This window comes from Oncorhynchus mykiss, chromosome 30 (genome assembly GCF_057628025.1).
Source record: "Oncorhynchus mykiss isolate SJ-2025 chromosome 30, ASM5762802v1, whole genome shotgun sequence".
Taxonomy (NCBI): domain Eukaryota; kingdom Metazoa; phylum Chordata; class Actinopteri; order Salmoniformes; family Salmonidae; genus Oncorhynchus; species Oncorhynchus mykiss.
The window spans coordinates 19,925,003-19,949,641 of NC_143051.1; the positions used below are offsets into that span (position 1 = coordinate 19,925,003).

Here is a 24,639-nt window from a genome sequence, read left to right on the forward strand (position 1 = left end):
AGGCTGTCCAACCTGACACTCATTGGCATTGTCATCTTATCACCACTGCTATCATCCATGCATCCCATTCAATGAAACCACCCTTCCTCTCCGTCTCCCTTTACCTCTCCCTCTCTCCCTGCAGATTGCTCGTTGAGAGCAATTGAAATGACCAGAGTATTTGGTTTTGTAAGGGGTGACTATAAACAATCATTGACACCATCGACCTTATATTGCACTTGCTGGTGTTCATCATTGACATTCATTGACATTCATTGGCCCAACGGGTTTTATGGGGAGTCGGTTAGCTGCATTTGTATTTGTATTTATTATGGATCCCCATTAGATCCTGCCAAGGCAGCAGCTACTCTTCCTGGGGTTTATTATGGATCCCCATTAGATCCTGCCAAGGCAGCAGCTACTCTTCCTGGGGTTTATTATGGATCCCCATTAGATCCTGCCAAGGCAGCAGCTACTCTTCCTGGGGTTTATTATGGATCCCCATTAGTTCCTGCCAAGGCAGCAGCTACTCTTCCTGGGGTTTATTATGGATCCCCATTAGATCCTGCCAAGGCAGCAGCTACTCTTCCTGGGGTTTATTATGGATCCCCATTAGATCCTGCCAAGGCAGCAGCTACTCTTCCTGGGGTTTATTATGGATCCCCATTAGATCCTGCCAAGGCAGCAGCTACTCTTCCTGGGGTTTATTATGGATCCCCATTAGATCCTGCCAAGGCAGCAGCTACTCTTCCTGGGGTTTATTATGGATCCCCATTAGATCCTGCCAAGGCAGCAGCTACTCTTCCTGGGGTTTATTATGGATCCCCATTAGATCCTGCCAAGGCAGCAGCTACTCTTCCTGGGGTTTATTATGGATCCCCATTAGATCCTGCCAAGGCAGCAGCTACTCTTCCTGGGGTTTATTATGGATCCCCATTAGATCCTGCCAAGGCAGCAGCTACTCTTCCTGGGGTTTATTATGGATCCCCATTAGATCCTGCCAAGGCAGCAGCTACTCTTCCTGGGGTCAAGTAAAATTGAGGCAGTTATACAATTTTAAAAACATTATTTTGTATTTCACAACAGATTTCACAACACATTAAGTGTGTGACCTTAGGCCATTACTACCACATACACTACATGACCAAAAGTTATGTGGACACCTGTTCATCCCCCCCTTTGCCGCTAAAACAGCCACCACTCTTCTGGGGAGGCTTTCCACTAGATGTTGGAACATTGCTGCGGGGACTTGCTTCCATTCAGCCACAAGAGCATTAGTGAGGTCGGACACTGATGTTGGGCGAATACGCATGGCTCGCAGTCAGCGTTCCAATTCAACCCAAAGGTGTTCGATGGGGTTGAGGTCAGGGCTCTGTTTAGGCCAGTCAAGTTCTTCCACACCAATCTCGACAAACCATTTCCATATGGACCTCGCTTTGTGCACGGGGGGCATTGTCATGCTGAAACAGGAAAGGGCCTTCCCCAAACTGTTGCCACAAAGTTGGAAGCACAGAATGGTCTAGAATGTTATTGTATGCTGTAGCATTAACGTTTCCCTTCACTGGAACTAAGGGGCCAAGCCCAAACCATGAAAAGCAGCCCCAGACCAATATTATTCCTCCACCAAACTTTACAATTGCACAGTTGAAAGTCACTGAGCTCTTCAGTAAGGCTATTTTACTGCCAATGTTTGTCTATGGAGATTGCATGGTGGTGTGCTCAATTTTATACACCTGTCAGCATCGGGTGTGGCTGAATTAACCTTAACCACAAATATTTTTGTATATATAGTGTATCTACAATACAAAATCCATGTCTACGTGTGTGTGTGTGTGTGTGCATGCATGTGTCTGTGCCAGTGTGTGTGTCTCTTCACAGTCACTGCTGTTCCATAAGGTGTATTTTTATCTGTTTTTTAAAATCTGATTTTACTGCTTGTATGAGTTACTTGATATCGAATTGAGTTCTATGTAGTCTTGGCTCTATGTAGTACTATGCACCTCCCATAGTCTGTTCTGGACTTGAGGACTGTGACAGTACGGTAGTATCGGCAGCCTAGCTTCTCTCTCTCTCTCTCTCTCTCTCTCTCTCTCTTTCTCTCTCTCTCAGCTAGCAGTGTGACAGTGGAAGGACTGAACAGTAGTAAAGTCTGGCCTACCTTGTTGGGGTTGGTGGCCGTGAGTATCCAGACACACTGAGCGTTGGACTCATACTGGATGGGGAAGTTGGGCGAAGTGAATGTACCAGAAGGACCTTGAAGGTTAGAGCCGCATGTTTTCACTGTGAAAGAGAAAGAGAAAAATAAAGAAATTAAGGAAGGTTATTCATTTGGAGCCTGACATTTGTCAACCTGACAAACACAAAAGTTGTGGTTAATTGGAGACAGATTTTGCCAAATGCTGTGTGTGTGTGATTACGTGCATGTGTAGGTAGTCACTTTAGCTGTATTGATTTGGCTCACATTGAATGCTCGTATTAATGAAATATCGTCAAGACACCAGGGCCCCTTTGCTTGGGCTATATTCAACTCATAATTATACTTCAACATACTGTATTCTCAATAGAGCCTGCTGCTATCTGAACTAGAACAAGTCATTTAAGGCCAGGGTTTCTGTTGTCATGAATTAGCAATATCATTTAATACTCAGATGACTCATTTCATGACAGCTGAACAAGTTAAACTCTGTGCAAATGAAAAAAAAAACACCAAGGCCTTATTTATTATCTTAATGGAGAAACACCAGTCATTATTTGTTAAATACAGACACGGCTTGTCTGTGTCCCGTCTGTCCTGCCTGTCTTCCAAATGCACTGACAGCTATGAAAGATTACCGGGCTTGCGGCTAACACAGCTAGAAAAGAGTTTCTGGAATATTCATCTGGAACAGGACAGTACTATGACTATAAAGTCTTTGTTATTGGTGCCGTTCATCAGCGACGATGCCAAAGTGACAATGTTGTGCTGGAGTCTCAAATGGCACCCTATTCCCTCTTTAGTGCACTACTTTTAAACAGGGCCCATACCTTTCCTATTACATACTATAGACATCAGGTTTTATCAGTCTCTGACATCTTGATTGCTTTTGAAAATAAATAAGTCATTATTTCTGTATGTAGCAAGGTGACAACACCGATGACTCTGTAGACCCCTCAGGTATAATCCACACTCTGCTGGTCTGCTCAGAAAGTCACTGGCACAAACAGCATCCCAAGTAGCCTTGAATACAGTGCACTGTACGGTCACACATAACGCAGAAACTTTAAAGCACTTGGGTTAATTCAAGAAACCTTACATTGGGGTCCATTTACACAAGAGGTCAGATAAAGTCCAAAAATGGTTTTGGGTAATATCAAATACCACTACTGCTACTTCATCTACCAGGTAGACTCCCTTGACTGGTAGATGTTTCCCCTTTATGTGTGGGCAGTAGTTTGTAGGTACCTTGTTACCATTGCTATGGCAGATTCCATTGAATTTCAAACATAGATTTGACATCCAGGGCTAGACATGGAGTACTTCCGGTATCAACCACATAACTGCAATGAGTAAAACGGGCCTCCCCATTCAAGTCAATGATGCCATAATGTGTGGACTAGCAGCCACTTTGAGTGTACTCATAGGATTAAAGCAGGAAGTAAAAGTAGAAAGTGTCCCATTCAGTCTCTGCTTTATTAACATGATTCATTCTATTTCAATAGGATTAACCCAGGAGAGATGAGGAAGTGTTTCAGTAATACTACAAGCCAATGAGCAAGCAGAGAATGTCATTCCTGGGTATTTATAATGTCTGAGTCGTCCTCATAATAAGAGATGTGAACGACTGTCACTTTGGAGGTTATGTAATATCCTTGAGCTGGTGGGCTACAATAAAACAAATGTCACCGGGCTCTTTATTCATCCAATCCCCACACTAATGTTTAAAATACAGGAAATAATAGACATGTAGTCGATCAACTATCTCATCAGCCTTAGCTATGAGAGCAATGACATTCCCATTGTGTGTCTGTAAGGGGAATAAGATTTCTTCTTCTCAATACGACTTTGCTAATTAGTCTTCATTTGTTTAATAAACGCAGCACACTTCCTATTACAATCTCATCTTGGGAGAGAAATAACAGATCCGCACCAAAAAAGAGAGAGAGAAAGAGATACAGACAGAGCCCTCGATAGAGAGAGAGAGAGAGAGAGAGAGAGAGAGAGAGAGAGTAGGGGAGAGAGAGAGAGAGAGAGAGAGAGAGAGAAAACAGAGCACCAATGAATAGTTAAATTGAAATTCATGATTAACTCTGCATACCCTTGGGCTGTCCTGAAAATATAGATCTAGGCAATTTTCTGCATGATTTCAAGTGGCATCTTCCTTAATTAGTTTGTACAGCCTTTAGCCGCAGGAACAAACAGACATGTGGGTGACAGCCAGCCAGTGATTTAGTGGCCAGCTAAAGGTCAGGGTACCACGGCGAGAAAGAAAGTGCCGTAGAGGAAGGGAGGGGAGGAGAGGTGGGTGGGTGGGTGGGTGGAGGTGTGACGGGATCGGGGGATTGTGACACAAACACAGGGAACAAACATACACAATGGGCTCAGGGAGGGAGGTGAGAATCAGGGGATTTATTCTGTGACAGTATGGTGCTGTGGAACGTGGTATATGTGTGTGTGTGTGTGTGTGTCTCTCTCTCTCTCTCTCTCTCTCTCTGTATATACATATGCCAGCTTGTGTGTATGTACACTGAACAACAATATAAATGCAAAATGTAAAGTGTTGGTCCCATGTTTCATGAGCTGAAATAAAAGATCCCTGTAATTTTCCATATGCATAATTTCAAGAAGCTGATTAAACAGGATGATCATTACCCATGTGCACCTTGTGTTGGGGACAAGAAAAGGCCACTCTTAAATGTGCAGTTTTGTCACATAACACAATGCCACAGATAACTCAAGTGTTGAAGGAGCGTGCAATTGGCATGTCCACCAGAGCTGTTGCCATAGAATTAAATGTTCATTTCTCTACCATAAGACACCTCCAACATCGTTTTAAAGAATTTGGCCGTATGTCCAACCGGCCTCACAACCTCAGACCACGTGTATGGCGTCGTGTGGGTGAGCGGTTTGCTGAAGTCAACTTTGTGAATAGAGTACCCCTTGGTGACAGTGGGGTTATGGTATGGGCAGGCATAAGCTACGGACCATGAACACAATTTCATACTATCGATGGAAATTAGAATCCACAGAAATACCGTGATGAGATTCTGTGGCCAATTGTGAGGCCCATTTCTTTTAAGGTATCTGTGACCAACAGATGCATATCTGTATTCCGAGTCAGGGTTGGGTAGGTTACTTTCTAAATGTAATCCGTTACAGTTACTAGTTACCTGTCCAAAACTGTAATCAGTAAAGTAACTTTTGGATTACCCAAACTCAGTAACGTAATCTGATTACATGTAGATGACTTTCCCCTTAACAGGCATTAGAAGAAGACAATTGTTATCAATTGAACGGCATCTATTGCAGGATAAATCCATGTTAAAGTTGACATATCTGGCCATATATGGCTGTTAAATTTTACTTAATGGGTTGGTTATGTAGACTTCTTCGAACCCATCGCTTTCAATTATATCTTTACATTAAAAACCAAAGTCTATCATAATTCCAGTCATTCCAATATATTTCATACCCCTTGATCTTCAAGAATAGGACTTTGAAATATGAAAGTATAGATTAGCCAATTTTTTTTTACTTGAGCATGACCCCAAAACTAAGGACTTATTAGCCATCCCTACTCTGTTGTTTATGATTTTGATGTCATGGAGGACTGATTGAGCTCGTTGATTCAAGTTGAAAAATAAATGCTGCGCTCATGGAATGGCATGCTTTGAGCACTACTGAAAAGTGCTATTTACATGTGAAAAATGAATGTCATATGTGCAAGCGCAATAGGACTATTGTTTACCTTTTTGTTGGTGACACTTGGATATCTTGATAATGTGCAGATATTTAAAGGGCACATCCACAGATGAAACAATATCAAAATCCCCACCCTGCCTGTTTTGGTAAAACAAAACTGAGGGATTGGCCTGGAGAAATGTGCTCACTCTCAGATTAATAGACATAGCTATGGATGTTAATATTGATATCAAAAATATTGTTTCAACCATGTTATGAGTCTATTCAGTGTTTGTTTACATTTACAATTTTAACAAACATTGGAGAAAAACAAGATTATATTTTGGGTTCTCATGGAGTGTGACAGTTGAACTAAACTCATGAGGCATTTCTAAGTTACATTCTTCAATAATCACTGGATATATATACACATACACTACCGTTCAAGAGTTTGGGGTCACTTACAAATGTTCTTGTTTTTGAAAGATAAGTACATTTTTGGTCCATTAAAGTAACATCAAATTGATCAGAAATACAGCGTAGACATTGCTAATGTTGTAAATGACTATTATAGCTGGAAACGGCTGATTTTTAATGGAATATCTACATAGGCGTACAGAGGCCCATTATCAGCAAGCATCAGTCCTGTGTTCCAATGGTACGTTGTGTTAGTTAATCCAAGTTTATCATTTTAGAAGGCAAATTTATCATTAGAAAACCCTTTTTCAATTATGTTAGCGCAGCTGAAAACTGTTGTGCTGATTAAAGAAGCCTCATACGGCCTGGAATCAAACCAGGGCCTGTAGTGACACCTCTAGCATTGAGATGCAGTGCCTTAGATTGCTGTGCCACTCGGGAGCCCTAGATCAGCACTCCTACTCTGAGACTCTTTATAAATACGGGCCCTGATGATTTTAACTGTGATGATGGCAGTGGAGAAGGTATTATATTTGAATAGAGCTAAGAGATGCCAACAAGAAAACAATGACTTTATACCTTTTATGTTGTGACTTATTTCTCTGTAACGTGTAGTGGGAAACATGCCCATTTCAGAATATCATACATATCATTGCAATTTTTCATTTTGGATCGTGTTTTGTTCATCTGAACAGGGTGAATAGTTTCTGGAACCATTTCCTCTGAATGATATCAGATTATCTCAACCGAGCCCCGAGTTTAGAGCTTCAAACAAATCGAAGGCCTTTCAAACCAGGCTTTTTATTTTACTGTGTAGGAAAATAAAAGATGAGATTACTTGCAGATGTATTTTGAGGTATAAGATGTTTGTAGTTCAATAACACACATTAGCGGTACATCAATACTTTCAGTTAATTTACATTATTTGGCTTCGTTGTCTTAAAAAAGCCCTATATTCCAATATCACATGGTCCTAGTGGGAATCTGTTTTTAATTACTGTTTAATGTGCACAGATAGGCCTATACTTCATGTGTTTCTACAGTATACCTTGTAGTAACACTCCTGTGTGTGTGTGTGTGTGTGTGTGTGTGTGTGTGTGTGTGTGTGTGTGTGTGTGTGTGTGTGTGTGTGTGTGTGTGTGTGTGTGTGTGTGTGTGTGTGTGTGTGTGTGTGTGTGTGTGTGTGTGTGTGTGTGTGTGTGTGTGTGTGTGTGCGTGCATGCGTGCATGTGCCTGCATATGTGTGTTTGCCTGTCTGTGTTCCCTCTCTCCCAACAACAGTATCGGAGCTGATTAAAGAAGTGATTAAATACATTTTATTTTTCCCATCTTAATCCTTTCTTTTTATTGGCCAGTCTGAGATATGCCTTTTAATTTGCAACTCTGCCTAGAAGGCCAGCATCCCAGGGTCGCCTCTTCACTGTTGATGTTGAGACTAGTGTTTTGCGGGTATTATTTAATGAAGCTGCCAGTTGAGGACTTGTGAGGCGTCTGTTTCTCAAACTAGAGACTCTAATGTACTTGTCCTCTTGCTCAGTTGTGCACCGGGGCCTCCCACTACTCTTTCTATTCTGGTTAGAGCCAGTTTATGCTGTTCTGTGAAGGGAGTAGTACACAGCGTTGAGCAAGATCTTCAGTTTCTTGGCAGTTTCTCACATGGAATAGCCTTCATTTTTCAGAACAAGAATAGACTGACGAGTTTCAGAAGAAAGTTCTTTGTTTCTGGGCATTTGAGCCTGTAATCGAACCCACAAATGCTGACGCTCCAGATACTCAACTAGTCTAAAGGCCCGTTTTATTGCTTCTTTAATTAGCACAAAAGTTTCCAGCTGCGCTAACATAATTGCAAAAGGGTTTTCTAATGACCAATTAGTCTTTTAAAATTATAAACTTAGATTAGCTAATACATCGTCCCATTGGAACACAGGAGTGATGGTTGCTGATAATGGGACTCTGTTCGCCTATGTAGATATTCCATTAAAAATCAGACGTTTTCAGCTACAATAGTTATTTCAACATTAACAATGTCTACACTGTATTTCTGATCAAAAAATGTGCTTTTCTTTCAAAAACAAGGACATTTCTAAGTGTCCCCAAACTTTTGAACGGTAGTGTATATATTTAGTATATATAATTTACAAATCCAAAAATGGATCTAGGAAAAGGGTGCGATTTTGAGCATGTGTCCATTTGGATTTGAGAACAGCCATCCATAACAACCAAAATCCGTAAGGCGCAAATAGCTAAATGAGAGAGCGGCAGTGTGATTCACATCAATTCATATCCATATCGCTGTAGACTACACCACTGCTGTCATCCTTACCTCCAAGCGTTTATTCATGTTGGATAATCTTCGGATGCCGAAAGGAGTCGCACCATTGGAAGACATGGCTTGGACTGTAGCCTACAAAATCCTATTCTTGCTCTTGATCAAACACATTTGGTGTGTCATCATAGTGGCCTCTGATTTGTGGTCAGACTCGCTTAGGTGAAACAAACTTAAACTTGCTATTTTTTTCAATGCTGATTTAAATGTCATTGAGAAAACAGAGAAGTGTCAAAAATAATTTTTGCTGGTAACGGAACAGATTCCAGTTACTGTTTTTTTGTAATCCCTTACATGTAACAGATTGCATGTAATCCGTTACTCCCCAACCCTGTTCCCAGTCATGTGAAATCCATAAATGTGGGCCTAATTCATTTATTTAAATTCACTGTGTAAGTATGTCTGCATGTTTGTTTGTGTCTGCATGTTTGTTTATTGTTTTTGTATATATGTGTGTGTGTGTGTGTGTGTGTGTGTGTGTGTGTGTGTGTGTGTGTGTGTGTGTGTGTGTGTGTGTGTGTGAGGGAGGGAGAGAGAGAGAGAGAGACAGAGAGAGACAGAGAGACAGAGAGAGGTGAATCTGTGTATGTATGATTTTGTGTGTGTCTCTGTTTAAGCATGTGTCTGTTGATGCATCCGTGTATGTCTCCACCATGGGGAGTCTTGTCCTCAGTGCTCCTGGAACCCAGTGGTGAAGGCAGCTGGCCTGAAAGTAGACAGAGATCTCACCCAGTGGTGAAGGCAGCTGGCCTGAAAGTAGACAGAGATCTCACCCAGTGGTGAAGGCAGTTGGCCTGATAGTAGACAGAGATCTCACTCAGTGGTGAAGGCAGCTGGCCTGATAGTAGACAGAGATCTCACCCAGTGGTGAAGGCAGCTGGCCTGATAGTAGACAGAGATCTCACCCAGTGGTGAAGGCAGCTGGCCTGATAGTAGACAGAGATCTCACCCAGTGGTGAAGGCAGCTGGCCTGATAGTAGACAGAGATCTCACCCAGTGGTGAAGGCAGCTGGCCTGATAGTAGACAGAGATCTCACCCAGTGGTGAAGGCAGCTGGCCAGATTGTAGACAGAGATCTCACCCAGTGGTGAAGGCAGCTGGCCTGATAGTAGACAGAGATCTCACCCAGTGGTGAAGGCAGCTGGCCTGAAAGTAGACAGAGATCTCACCCAGTGGTGAAGGCAGCTGGCCTGATAGTAGACAGGGATCTCACCCAGTGGTGAAGGCAGCTGGCCTGATAGTAGACAGAGATCTCACCCAGTGGTGAAGGCAGCTGGCCTGATAGTAGACAGAGATCTCACCCATTGGTGAAGGCAGCTGGCCTAAAGTAGACAGAGATCTCACCCAGTGGTGAAGGCAGCTGGCCTGATAGTAGACAGAGATCTCACCCAGGGGTGAAGGCAGCTGGCCTAAAGTAGACAGAGATCTCACACAGTGGTGAAGGCAGCTGGCCTGATAGTAGACAAAGATCTCACCCAGTGGTGAAGGCAGCTGGCCTGATAGTAGACAGAGATCTCACCCAGTGGTGAAGGCAGCTGGCCTGATAGTAGACAGAGATCTCACCCAGTGGTGAAGGCAGCTGGCCTGATAGTAGACAGAGATCTCACCCAGTGGTGAAGGCAGCTGGCCTGATAGCCTGCAGGGCGCCGGAGAAAGAGACACAGACCTCACACAGTGTCTGGTAACATGGTGCTTACACACCCGATTACACACTAACACCTCACACCCACTCCTGTCTCACTGTACCACAGTAGTGATCAAGTAATAAAGGCATGAGCCCTTAACCTCCCTCACTCCCTGTGTCTTTTGTCTCCATCTTTGATTCTCTATTTGTCTCCCTTTCCATCTCTCTTTCTCTCTCTCGTTCACTATCTCAGTCTGTTTGTCACTTTCTCTCTTTCTCTCTCTCTCACTCTCAATTTATTTCTCTTTTTGACCTCTCTATCTCTGTCACTGTCACTGTAGTCAACACAACATAAGCAGTATCACTAAAGTGATGGCCTAAGAGTGGTATTAAAAAGTCCTCAAAGTCAGTCTCACTAGCTAGTCCCTCCATCCTTCAGTGTGCTTCTCCACATGTACATCGTGACAACAACGTATGGGATTTGTAACCATTCAGTTTTGGGGGCGGACAGTGTCAGCTAGGCCTCAGTGAAACAGAATCTGCATTCTATGTAGGGGACGTAGATCTAGGCATGCCTGTGTTCCATGGACTGACAGCTCAATTACTGCTTACTAAATGAAGAGCCTTGGCTCTCCCTGCTGGGTGCATGGCGTAACTTATAGCAAGCACGCCGAGCAGCCAGATAGAAATTATCTATACAATTACGGGACACGATGGTGAGCAAACAATTCATTACCTTTCTAACCCCCACCTTCACAAACAAGAAACATGATTTCACAAGAGGGACAAGACAGGGCTATACTCTCTGGTTCATCTAACACTGAGGGATAATGGCATCATGCGTGCTGGGAGAGGCAAAATAAAGTCTCTGAAATCTGACTTTGGTTGTCCTTAAGTCCCTTGTTTTTTCCAGGTTTTTTTTTGTTAGGCAAATGAACAGTTCAGAGATCCAGATTGCGGATCCTCCTCTTTTTGTTATTGTCTACAGTGTTTTAATGGTGAACTTTCACAAACCCAGCTCTCCCAGTCAGGGATGCCAAGCCAAGCCAGGGAGATAAGCCTACACTTGAAGACATCAAGATAATTAGTCGTTTGCCGTTGATAAAACACCCTGCACATGTTTTACTTGTTTTCTATCCTATTGTTGGTGTTTTATGTCCGCCAGCATTCAGGCTGACCTTCCGCTGGGGGAAAACGAGCCAATTCAGCAGAGAGAATAAAGATTAGCTGGTCTGATTGGCGACTCGGAGGAACGGGAGGTACAAAGTAACCTAAAAAACAATGGCCACTGAGAATGATCAATGACATCATTAACCCTGACCCAAGGTACTTTGCCTTTTTCCCTTCCAAACAGGAGTACACTGGTCTCACACACCGACAAACACGAACAGGGAGAGACACACACGCACACACACAAGGAGGCAAGCCGGAACAAGCACGCATGTTCGCCCAACACACACACATACACACACGGAAAGTGGCTGGGGAACATTGCCTGGCCATTTCAAGGTGTAATTTGTAATACTGTCCGCAGTAAAACTTATCATACATAATTTACAGCTAGTGGTGGTCTCCCTAACTATACACAGGACAGTTATGGCAGCAGTGTTATTACCATTATGTATATATGTACAGTACCAGTCAAACGTTTGGACACACCTACTCATTCAAGGTTTTTCTTTATTTTTACTATTTTCTACATTGTAGAATAATAGTGAAGACATCAAAACAATTAAATAACACATATGGAATCATGTAGTAACCAAAAAGGTGTTAAACAACTCAAAATATACTTTATATTTGAGATTCTTCAAAGTAGCCACACTTTACCTTCATGACAACTTTGCACACTCTTGGCATTCTCTCAACCAGCTTCATGAGGTGCACTTCAATTAGCAGGTGTGCCTTGATAAAAGTTAATTTGTGGAATTTCTTTCCTTCTTAATGCGTTCGAGCCAATCAGTGTTGTGACGAGGTAGGGGTGGTATACAGAAGATAGCCCTACTTGGTAAAATACCAAGTCCATATTATGGCAAGAACAGCTCAAATAGCAGCATACCACCCTGCACGCCAGCAGCATACCACCCTGCATCCATCCCACTGCTGGCTTGCTTCTGAAGCTAAGCAAGGTTGGTCCTGGTCAATCCCTGGATGGGAGACCAGATGCTGCTGGAAGTGGTGTTGGAGGGCCAGTATGAGGCACCCTTTCCTCTGGTCTAAAAAAATATCCCAATGCCTCAGGGCAGTGATTGGGGACATTGTGGTGTTGTCTTTCTGCTGGGATGTTAAATGGGTGTCCTGACTCTTTGTGGTCACAAAAAATCCCATGACACTTATTGTAAGAGTAAGGGTGTGAACTCTGGTGTCCTGGCTAAATTCCCAATCTGGCACTCATACGGTCACCTAATCATCCCCAGCTTACAATTGGTTTATCCATCTTGCCCCTGTAACTATTCACCAGGTTGTTGCTGTAAGTGAGAATGTGTTCTCAGTCAACTTACCTGGTTAAATAAAAATAGGCAAAGAGAAACGACAGTCCATCATTACTTTACGACATGAAGGTCAGTCAATCTGGAAAATGTCAAGGAATTTTAAAGTTTCTTCAAGTACAGTTTAAAAAATCATCAAGTGCTATGATGAATCTGGCTCTCATGAGGACCGCCACAGGAAAGGAAGGCCCATAGTTATCTCTGCTGCAGAGGATAAGTTCATTAGAGTTAACTGCACCTCAGAAATTAATCCCCAAATAAATGCTTCACAGAGTTCAAGTAACAGACATCTCAACATCAACTGTTCCGAGGAGACTGCGTGAATCAGGCCTTCATGGTTGAATTGCTGCAAAGAAACCACTACTAAAGGACAACAATAATAAGAAGAGACTTACTCGGGCCAAGAAACATGAGCAATGGACATTAGACCAGTGGAAAATGTCCTTTGGTCTGATGCATCCACATTTTTTTTTTTTTTTTTTGGTTCCAATAGCTGTGTCTTTGTGAGACGCAGAATAGGTGAACGGATGATCTCCGTATGTGTGGTTCCCACCGTGAAGCATGGAGGAAGAGGTGTGATGGTGTGGGGGTGCTTTGCTGGTGACACTGTTTGTGATTTATTTAGACTTCAAGTCACACTTAACCAGCATGGCTACCAAAGCATTCTGCAGCGATATTCCATCCCATCTGGTTTGCACTTAGTGGGACTATCATTTGTTTTTCAACAGGACAATGACCCAAAACACACCTCCAGGCTGTGTAAGGGCTATTTGACCAAGAAGGAGAGTGATGAAGTGCTGCATCAGATGACCTGGCATCCACAATCACCTGACCTCAACCCAATTGAGATGGTTTGGGATGAGTTGGACCACAGAGTGAAGAAAAAGCAGCCAACAAGTGCTCAGCATATGTGGGAACTCCTTTAAGACTGTTGGGGAAGCATTCCAGGTGAAGCTGGTTGAGAGAATGCCAAGGCAAGGGGTGGCTACTTTGAAGAATCTCAAATATAAAATATATTTGTTTAACACTGTTTTGGTTACTACATGATTCTATATGTGTTATTTCACAGATTTGATGTCTTCACTATTATTCTACAATGTAGAAAATAGTCAAATAAAGAAAAACCCTTGAATGAGTAGGTGTGTCCAAACTTTTGAATGGTACTGTATACACCAGTGGAGACTGCTGAGGGGAGAATGGCTCATAATAATGGCCGGAACGTGAAAATGGATTGGTATCAAACATCTCGAAACCATGTGTTTGATGTATTTGATTCCATTCTACAGATTCCGCTCCAGTCATTACCACGAGCCCGTTCTCCACATTATGGTGCCACCAACCTCCTGTGGTATATATTGTACATGTACACATTCAAATGTTGCTTTGCTAGTTTTAAAGAAACAAAAACAGGAAGTCCTGATGCTTTTTTGTTTACTTATTTAACCATTATTTAACTAGGCAAGTCAGTTAAGAACAAATTATTATCTACTCCGGCCAAAACCTAACCCAGACAACTCTGGGCCAATTGTGCACCACACTATCGGTCTGTAGAAACACCTCTAGCACTGAGATGCAGTGCATTAGACCACTGTGCACTTCATCATTTTCATACACAATACAATAAAAGTATGTTTTGTCTTTTGGCATTTGACGTCTATTTATTGGATTGTCCCTGATAATACGACTGAAAAACGACCCTATTCTCTACCCTATTCTCTATATAGTGAATGTCTTTTAATAAGACCACTAAGGGCCCTGGTCATAAGTTGTGCACTAAACAGGGAATATTTTTTGTCCTCCTAATAAAGTTCAACTGGCAGTGGATACAGCCGGGTTCTACGTCATGATATCATACACTTCCTGGATGTATTTAGTCATATCAACCCTCTTCCATGCTTCAAAGACACTGCCAATCAGACTAAAGTACTGAAAGAAGTGAGAAGAATGTGTGGGCATATCGGCCTAACCAGCTGTCTGGTTGTCATGTGGCCATATGGCACTAGTGTTCACTGACATACTGTAATGCATTGAGATATGGTGGCGGATAAGTCATGTGGGACACAAGGACATTGCAGAGTTGACAATTGACAAGAAACAAGATCAAGAGTGCCTGTGACTTGTTTTTATATACAGTAGTGAACTGTTAAGTGTTGGTTTGATGGGAGGTTTGCAATATCCATCAGACAACTCATGTAAATAAGAAAGACAAGCATATTGAATGTTCAAACTGAAAATGGTTCTGAGATTACAAGGTTTTAGCACATCCTCTCTATCGAACAACCTTCTCTGAATAATAATTATCTGAAATTGAATCAAGAAAGAGCACCACTGTACCCCTGATACTGTGACCACGAAGTATCATCAGATCTACGAATCTTAATATTATGTTGAGAGACTTTCAGAGTTAATTTGGATAATTTAATTTAGATCTATTTTGACTCTTGACATACAGCAGAATCCAGTATAAAACCGTTTAGACTGCTAAATAAGAAAAACAAGATACATACAATCCAACAAAAAAAGTGTTAAATGCTTTAAAGAATCCAAGGTCCAGGCACTCAGGTGGATTTTAAAGTGTAAACGTGTAGGTGTTTTTACATGCTCTATGTCCATTAAAAATGCTTTACATATAAAAGGCATGTAGTGTACTGAAAAACACCTACAGTGTTTTAGCATAGAGTCTTAATTTAGTTTGGTGTAAAACTACCACGTAAACAGTGCCGTAATCAACCCTCTACGCCATCAGCTGTTATTAACCATAAAGTAAACGCTGCTTTTATACAGATCTGCCATCATTGTAAATAAGAATTTGGTCTTAACTCGCTTGCCTAGTTAAACATGAAATAAAATCACATAACTTATATCAAATAAAAATGTGTAAACAACTCGAACTACAGCCAAAAACGTTTGCATGACAGCACGAACAGATCTGCCTCCAGTTATTACTCCTGCAGACAGCAAGCTTAGCTTATTTTTTATTTTAAAGAAACAGATCAATAAACATCTTGTGTCACATCTTAAATCAGAGATGAGCAACGCCAGTCCTCGGGGGCGTGATTGGTGTTGCTCGTTTGCCCCAGCCCCAACTAACCTGACTCCAGGAAGCCTAGTGGTTAAGAGCGTTGGGTCAGTAACCGAAAGGTCGCTGTTTCGAATCCCTGAGCCAACTAGGGGAAACATCTGTTGATGTGACCTTCTATGAGGCACTTAACCCTAGTTGCTCTGGATAAGAGTGTCTGCTAGAATGTAATCAACAAATAATGATCTTTAGTTTAAAATACAATTTGTTTAATCACCTGTGTTTGCTAGGTATGGGGAAAAAGTGTGACACTACTTCGATCCCCTGAAGACTGGAGTTGCCCGTCCCTCATCTAAATATCTAACTGATCGGTATATACGAATAGTGTATAGGAATTATTTTGGTTGTCTCTTGGTGTCTTGACTAATTATATGTAGTATAATATTGTCTTTGTGTTGTCTTTTCTCTGAGTAGCTACTGCATGATCAACAGCTAATGGGAATCCTAATAAATTAACTAAACATTAGTCTGAAGGGAGTCTCCTGCTAAGAGACAAGCCGATGCAAGGGTGTTATTAGATACACCCCAGAGACATGGGTATCCTGGGGGCATTGTTCAGGCCGGTCAGTTCCCAGGGTGGCATCAAAGTCACACAAGTGACAGGATTCGGCTTAATTGATATCAGCTGTGTTTAATTGATTAGATAATAATGTCTACACATTTTAGGAAAAACAAACAACAGGTGAATGCTTCATTAATGACGGGAGAGACAGGACGGGAGTGAGAGCTGGGAAAGGGAGTGAAAGAGAGAGAGAGAGCGAGAGAGAGAGGGGAGAGGGAGATAGAAGACTTATCCAGCAAGACAATAATTATGCCTTGAAGTTGTTGTCCATTGCCGCATCAACTAATTTCAGTACCTAATTACCTATAATTAAACTCTGCCTGAAATACTAGAAAATGTTCTTTATTTTATTGTTTGCCCGGCTGGAGAGCACAACCTGAGGATGGCTCTGATGGATGAATGTAGGGCGTGATAGGCAAGATGCTTTAAATGTTACACACAGTATAATTTTACTTTGTTTACTGATCTGCAAAGTGGGTCGTCCTAACCACTCCGGAGGCCTCACAGTGGCCTGGGATAGGATTGGTTAGTCAATGTGTGTGTCACCATCAAAATGGACCATGATTGGTTGATGAATGTGTGTGTGTGTGTGTCACAAAAAAGGATCGGGCACACAGGTGTCCCAGCTACCTCTAACAACCTGTCTGCTTGTCACACCGACCCTCCCCTGCGGTAACACTGACTAATCAAACCTCAGCAGGTCTCTGATCCGCTGTTGAACATCATGAACATTACACAGAATCCCAAATTATATTTCAAATCAATCTCCCAGCAAAACCAAGCCACCAAAATGTTGCTCAGTTGAAAATGACAAAGTACTCTGACATTTCCATGAGGGCTCCATATCTATATTCTCAATGAATTTTGGGACCCAAGAGCCATGTACTGCGTCCTAAATAGTGGCCTTTTCCCCATATAGTTTGCTACTTTTGACCAGCCTCCTATGGGCCCTTGGCAAAAGTAGTGCACTAAATAAGGAATAGGGTGCCATTTGGGGTCCAGGAGCATGCAGGCAGTTGCCAGGGGTGCTAACTGACCTTTGCAGACGGGGCGGTGGTCACTCCAGGCAGCGAACACCTCGGCCACCCTCTGACAGGTGATGGTCTTGGAGCCTTGGAGCACGTGGTCCTCATTACAGAGGAACTGGACGGTGGCTCCGATACTGTTGTTGGGAGAGATGGAACACAGACAGGCAGACACACATATACAGGCACATTCGCACATGTACACATGCACACACGCACGCGCACGCACACACACACACACACACACACACACACACACACACACACACACACACACACACACACACACACACACACACACACACACACACACACACACACACACACACACACACACACACACACACACACACACACAGAAGTGTTACTACAAGGTATACTGTAGAAACACATGAAGTATAGGCCTATCTGTGCACATTAAACAGTAATTAAAAACAGATTCCCACTAGGACCATGTGATATTGGAATATAGGGCTTTTTTAAGACAACGAAGCCAAATACTGTAAATGAACTGAAAGTATTGATGTACCGCTAATGTGTGTTATTGAACTACAAACATCTTATACCTCAAAATACATCTGCAAGTAATCTCATCTTTGATTTTCCTACACAGTAAAAAAAAAAGCCTGGTTTGAAAGGCCTTCGATTTGTTTGAAGCTCAAACTCGGGGCTCGGTTGAGATAATCTGATATCATTCAGAGGAAATGGTTCCAGAAACTATTCACCCTGTTCAGATGAACACAAACACGATCCAAACGGAAAAATTGCAATGATATGTATGATATTCTGAAATGGGCATGTTTCCCACTACACGTTACAGAGAAATAAGTCACAACATAAAAGGTATAAAGTCATTGTTTTCTTGTTGGCATCTCTTAACTCTATTCAAATAGAATACCTTCTCCACTGCCATCATCACAGTTAAAATCATCAGGGCCCGTATTTATAAAGAGTCTCCAAGTAGGAGTAGGACAGCAGTCTCTAGCACGGCATCTCAGTGCTAGAGGTGTCACTACAGACACTGGTTTGATTCCAGGCTGTATCACAACTGGAGTCCCATTGGGTGGCGCATTTGCCCAGCATCGTCCAGGTTAGGGTTTGGCGGGGTAGGCTGTCATTGTAAATAAGAATTTGTTCTTTACTGGTTTGCCTAGTTAAATAAAGGTAACCCTTTATACCCTAAGACACCTTATGATTACAGGCCCTGAGCTCAATATTTACCTAGGTTTTGCACACATTGAGCTGCTGCTGTCAACATTCCACAGTGAAGTGGTGTGTGTGTCATTGAATGAACACTTAAAGATGAGAGGAGAAGTGATTCCCATTCAGGTGGAGCGATACTAGAGGCTAGTGTCATATTCAGGTTGAACTGTATTACTGGTGTGTGTCACGCTCATGACACTGCACTCATAATGACACCAGAGTACCTTCCTTCTACAATCAATGTCCAGTGTCCTTCCACTGTCATTGACAGGCGATATGGCCCTCGGAGAATATTCATGTTAACAGCTGTAGGCTGTTTGTTTTAACTTCATCTGCTTTGTCTATACTGGGCATATAAATAACTCATAAATAATCAAATCAAATGTATTTATATAGCCCTTCGTACATCAGCTGATATCTCAAAGTGCTGTAAAGAAACCCAGCCTAAAACCCCAAACAGCAAGCAATGCAGGTGTAGAAGCACGGTGGCTAGGAAAAACTCCCTAGAAAGGCCAAAACCTAGGAAGAAACCTAGAGAGGAACCAGGCTATGAGGGGTGGCCAGTCCTCTTCTGGCTGTGCCGCGTGGAGATTATAACAGAACATGGCCAAGATGTTCAAATGTTCATAAATGACCAACATGGTCAAATAATAATAGTCACAGTAGTTGTCGAAGGGTGCAGCAAGTCAGCACCTCAGTAAAAGTAGTAAATAATATAGTATTTGTTTCTTTTTGTATTGTTCTTTATAGTTGTGGTGGGAAAAAAAACTTTGTCAGTATCAGTATGTTCTCCAACACATTGCAACGTGCAAGCCACATAGGAGGTGCCCAGGGTTGCAAAATTCCTGTAACCTTCCTAAAATTCCCTGGTTTTGCAGCAATCCCGAGAGGAGGAGATTTCCTGCTTATTCCCTTCTGATTCCAGGAATTTTCCACCCAGGAGTTCTGGGAAACCTGGGAATTTTGGGAAAGTTCCAGGAATTTTGCAACCCTAGAGGTGCCTTGCCACAGGCTTTGCAAATCCAGTGTCCTGTCTCTCCGGGACCAGTGGGTGCTATGTTAGTAAGGGTCCATTCTTCACCCCAAAATGACCTACCTAAAGTCGGAGCCCACCCTCTTGCCGTTCTCTGGTTCCCCCGGGTCAGGACAGGAGTTGGACGCCTGCTTGATGCCCCCCTCATTCACTGGACAGGGGAGATAAGAGCAGAGCATTATGATATATACAGGAGAGCAGTCGGAGCGGGCCAGAGAAAGAGGACAAGGCTCTCATGCTGGCCCTGTGCCTCTGTTCTTACACAATAGCCACCACACCAACACTCAGCATGTACAGGGTGTTAGGTGCACAGCAAGATGGGGGAGGAGATGGGACAGCTACCACACCAACACTCAACATATACAGGGTGTTAGGTGCACAGCAAGATGGGGGAGGAGATGGAACAGCTACCACACCAACACTCAGCATGTACAGGGTGTTAGGTGCACAGCAAGATGGTGGAGGAGCAACAAGATCTCATAGTTTCCCTTTGAAATTCGACATATTATGGATGAATGTCTATTTTTGATGCATTCATTCTGCATGGCTACAGGGTTAAAACTGAAACAACACAAATGTTAACAGTTTAGGCATTCATTCTGAGAGGTTCAGTTTGGGGAAGGATGAAAAGGAAATAATAAAAAACTACGCACCATTAACATAATTTATCATCAATTATTCTCACGGCTTGCTAGAGCGTTGTGACCTGCGGTGGTGCAGTGGTATAAGCAGTAACCTCTTACCCTGAGCATCATCAGTTTGCGCCTAGTGTTGGGCAATCTATCGACCTTCTCACAACCTGATTGTGATTCATTTGGATCACTTTCCATCTGAGGCAGAGAGTGGCATGTCAGTTTTCATTTTCCCTGTGACTGAGCCTCACTCACACCATGGCCATTAATATTGTCCACAACACCATGGTCTGACTGGACGGAGGAGGGGAAGGAAGGGGAGGGGATAGGGGGGCTAGTGTCTACACCAAGCTAATTACAGACCAATGCTTTGGACCACATCTGACCATGCATCTCAATGTTTTAGAGGTGGTTATGGTGGTCAAAAGCCAGCTGCAGCAGCCCATTGTTCACTGTCTCAAAGACCTGTCTTTTCAGGAGAAAACAACAGATTTAAATGATTTAAATGCTTGTCAGGGACCAGACTTTAGTCCGGAGGGGTAGGAAGTATTTTGTAATATTTTTGAAATTCAGGTAAATATATAAACCACAGTCAAAATGAATTAGTATTTTGTGTGGCTAGCTAGGCACCTCTTTCGAAGAGACATGTGTACTTCCAACACAGTGCTAAAACTATGTCCATTTACATCTATTCCTTGCTCCCAAAATAGCTCTGTCGCGTAAAGACAAGCACACTCAGGTCTTGCCACATTTAGACTTCCTAACAGGAACCCAGTCTTCTATGCTGTTCTTCCAGCCGTTCTGTCTTCTCTATCTTCAACTGCACAGATGGTGTCCATTACTATTGATGTGTCATGTGGCACGACATCAACACTCAGCTGAGTGCTGTTTATCAAATCCACCAGTCCTAGCTCCATCTCTTGGTCTTGTTTACCGGCTGCCTAATGGAGGATGCCAGTACACAGGGTCAGATAGCAAATAGCTAGCTTGCATAATGCATAATGCTAGGCTGGATGGATGGGGAATTAGATGACTGATGATCAGTGGCTGGGTGTACCACACAATGGCTAGTATCGCAAATGGTATTCTATTCCTAATTTTGATCGGAACCCTATGGGTCCTGGTCAAAAAGAGTGCATTACAATATGGTATAATTAGGGACGTACCCAATATCCAGATTCTTAATTCCTATTTAATTTCCGTTGGGTTTAGTTTGAGGAGCTGAAGTTGAAGACAGGAACCAATAGAACAGCATGCAGAGCGGAGGGAGCACACAAGTATTTAATAGAAGGAAGATCCATGAAACTTTAACATTTAGGTACTGCAATGAAATTGGCTGGAGCTCAGTGTCTTACACAATAATACTTTCTCAAAATCCCAGCGTGGGAGGAGTTAAAACATGTGTCTTTGGAAATACAGTAAGGTTTATCTTGAGAAATTGTGAAAAGGGTCTTATACACCATGATATATATATATATATATATATATATATATATATATATATATATATATATATATATATATATATATATATATATATATATATATATATATAGTAGGCCAGATTGATAGTGGGGAAAGATAGAGAGAGATTATGTTAAAGAGCAGTAGGCCAGACTGATAGTGGGGAAAGATAGAGAGAGATTATGTTAAAGGGAAGTAGGCCAGATTGATACTGGAGAAAGATAGAGAGAGATTGTTAAAGAGCAGTAGGCCAGACTGATAGTGGGGAAAGATAGAGAGAGATTGTTTTAAAGAGCAGTAGGCCAGATTGATACTGGGGAAAGATAGAGAGAGATTATGTTAAAGAGCAGTAGGCCAGACTGATAGTGGGGAAAGATAGAGAGAGATTATGTTAAAGGGAAGTAGGCCAGATTGATACTGGAGAAAGATAGAGAGAGATTGTTAAAGAGCAGTAGGCCAGACTGATAGTGGGGAAAGATAGAGAGAGATTGTGTTAAAGGGAAGTAGGCCAGATTGATACTGGAGAAAGATAGAGAGAGATTGTTAAAGAGCAGTAGGCCAGACTGATAGTGGGGAAAGATAGAGAGAGATTGTGTTAAAGGGAAGTAGGCCAGATTGATACTGGAGAAAGATAGAGAGAGATTGTTAAAGAGCAGTAGGCCAGACTGATAGTGGGGAAAGATAGAGAGAGATTATGTTAAAGGGAAGTAGGCCAGATTGATACTGGAGAAAGATAGAGAGAGATTGTTAAAGAGCAGTAGGCCAGACTGATAGTGGGGAAAGATAGAGAGAGATTGTGTTAAAGGGAAGTAGGCCAGATTGATACTGGAGAAAGATAGAGAGAGATTGTTTTAAAGAGCAGTAGGCCAGATTGATACTGGGGAAAGATAGAGAGAGATTATGTTAAAGAGCAGTAGGCCAGACTGATAGTGGGGAAAGATAGAGAGAGATTGTTTTAAAGAGCAGTAGGCCAGACTGATAGTGGGGAAAGATAGAGAGAGATTGTTTTAAAGAGCAGTAGGCCTGTCATGTATTGTCATGTTGTGTCTTTCTGTCCTTTCCTTTCACCCTGTCTCCCTCTGCTGGTCGTATTAGGTTACCTTTTCTCCCCCGCTTTCCCCCAGCTGTTCCTTGTCTCCTCCTAACTACCCATTCACCCCGTTTCCCACCTGTTCCCTTTTTCCCTCTGATTAGGTCCCTATATCTCTCTCTGTTTCTGCTCCTGTCTTTGTCGGATTCTTGTTTGTTGTGTTTCATGCCTGAGCCAGACTATCGTCATGTTTGCTGTAACCTTGTCCTGTCCTGTCGGAATCTGCCAGTCTATCTGAGCCTACCTATGTTTGGTTATTAAAGAAGCTCTGTTTAAGTTAGTTCGCTTTTGGGTCCTCATTCACTCACCGTAACAGAAGAATCCGACCAAGAATGGACCCAGCGACTTCGGATCCTCTCCACTCAGCCGTCGAGATCCAGGGAGCGATGCTAGGCAGACACGAGCAGGAATTGTCTGCTGCCCGACATGCCGTTGAGACCCTGGCCACCCAAGTCTCCAACCTCACAGAACAGGTTCACCATCTCCGCCTCGATCCACCGGCCACTTCCAGGGCTTTCGAATCTCCGGAGCCCAGAATCAATAACCCGCCGTGTTACTCTGGGGAGCCCACTGAATGCCGCTCGTTCCTCACCCAGTGTGATATTGTGTTTTCTCTCCAGCCCAACACTTACGCCAGGAGCACTGCTCGTGTCGCCTACGTCATATCTCTCCTTACTGGACGGGCTCGTGAGTGGGGCACGGCAATCTGGGAGGCAAGGGCTGAGTGTACTAACCAGTATCAGGACTTTAAGGAGGAGATGATACGGGTTTTTGATCGATCTGTTTTTGGGGAGGAGGCTTCCAGGGCCCTGTCTTCCCTATGTCAAGGCAATCGATCCATAACTGACTACTCTATTGAGTTTCGCACTCTTGCTGCCTCCAGTGGCTGGAACGAGCCGGCTTTGCTCGCTCGTCTTCTGGAGGGTCTCCGCGCAGAGGTAAAGGATGAGATTCTCTCCCGGGAGGTCCCTTCCAGCGTGGATTCCTTGATTGAACTCGCTATTCGCATTGAGCGACGGGTTGATCTTCGTCACCGAGCTCGTGGAAAGGAGCTCGCGTTCTCCGTTGCCCCCCTCTCCGCATCACTACCATCTTCCTCTGCCGGCTCGGGAGCTGAGCCTATGCAGCTGGGAGGTATCCGCATCTCGACTAAGGAGAGGGAACGGAGAATCACCAACCGCCTCTGTCTCTATTGCGGTTCTGCTGGCCATTTTGTCACTTCATGTCCAGTAAAAGCCAGAGCTCATCAGTAAGCGGAGGGCTACTGGTGAGCGCTACTACTCCTGTCTCTCCTTCAAGATCCTGCACTACCTTGTCGGTCCATCTACGCTGGACCGGTTCGTCAGCTTCCTGCAGTGCCTTAATAGACTCTGGGGCCGAGGGCTGTTTTATGGACGAGACCTGGGCTCGGGAACATGACATTCCTCTCAGACAGTTAAGGGAGTCCACGGCCTTGTTCGCCCTGGATGGTAGTCCTCTCCCCAGGATTCAGCGTGAGACGCTACCTTTAACCCTCACTGTTTCTGGTAATCATAGCGAAACCATTTCTTTTTTGATTTTTCGTTCACCTTTTACACCTGTTGTTTTGGGCCATCCCTGGCTAGTTTGTCATAATCCTTCCATTAATTGGTCTAGTAATTCTATCCTCTCCTGGAACGTCTCTTGTCATGTGAAATGTTTAATGTCTGCTATCCCTCCTGTTTCCTCTGTCTCTTCTTCACAGGAGGAGCCTGGTGATTTGACAGGGGTGCCGGAGGAATATCACGATCTGCGCACGGTGTTCAGTCGGTCCAGGGCCACCTCTCTTCCTCCACACCGGTCGTATGATTGTAGTATTG

At 43.1% G+C, this 24,639-nt stretch overlaps 1 protein-coding gene across 2 annotated transcripts in view; it reads right to left on the reverse strand.

Annotated features, from left to right (window-relative positions):
• Positions 1-24,639, reverse strand: part of LOC110489401 (CUB and sushi domain-containing protein 3) — a 660,686-nt gene that overhangs the window by 307,104 nt on the left and 328,943 nt on the right. For both annotated transcript variants that reach the window (XM_036971422.2, XM_036971421.2), the window contains exons 8-10: positions 19,679-19,766; positions 17,392-17,516; positions 2,138-2,259 (exon numbers count right to left, since the gene is read on the reverse strand). In XM_036971422.2, the coding sequence (XP_036827317.2) occupies positions 2,138-2,259; positions 17,392-17,516; positions 19,679-19,766 (335 nt within the window). The remainder of the gene's footprint in view (positions 1-2,137; positions 2,260-17,391; positions 17,517-19,678; positions 19,767-24,639) is intronic.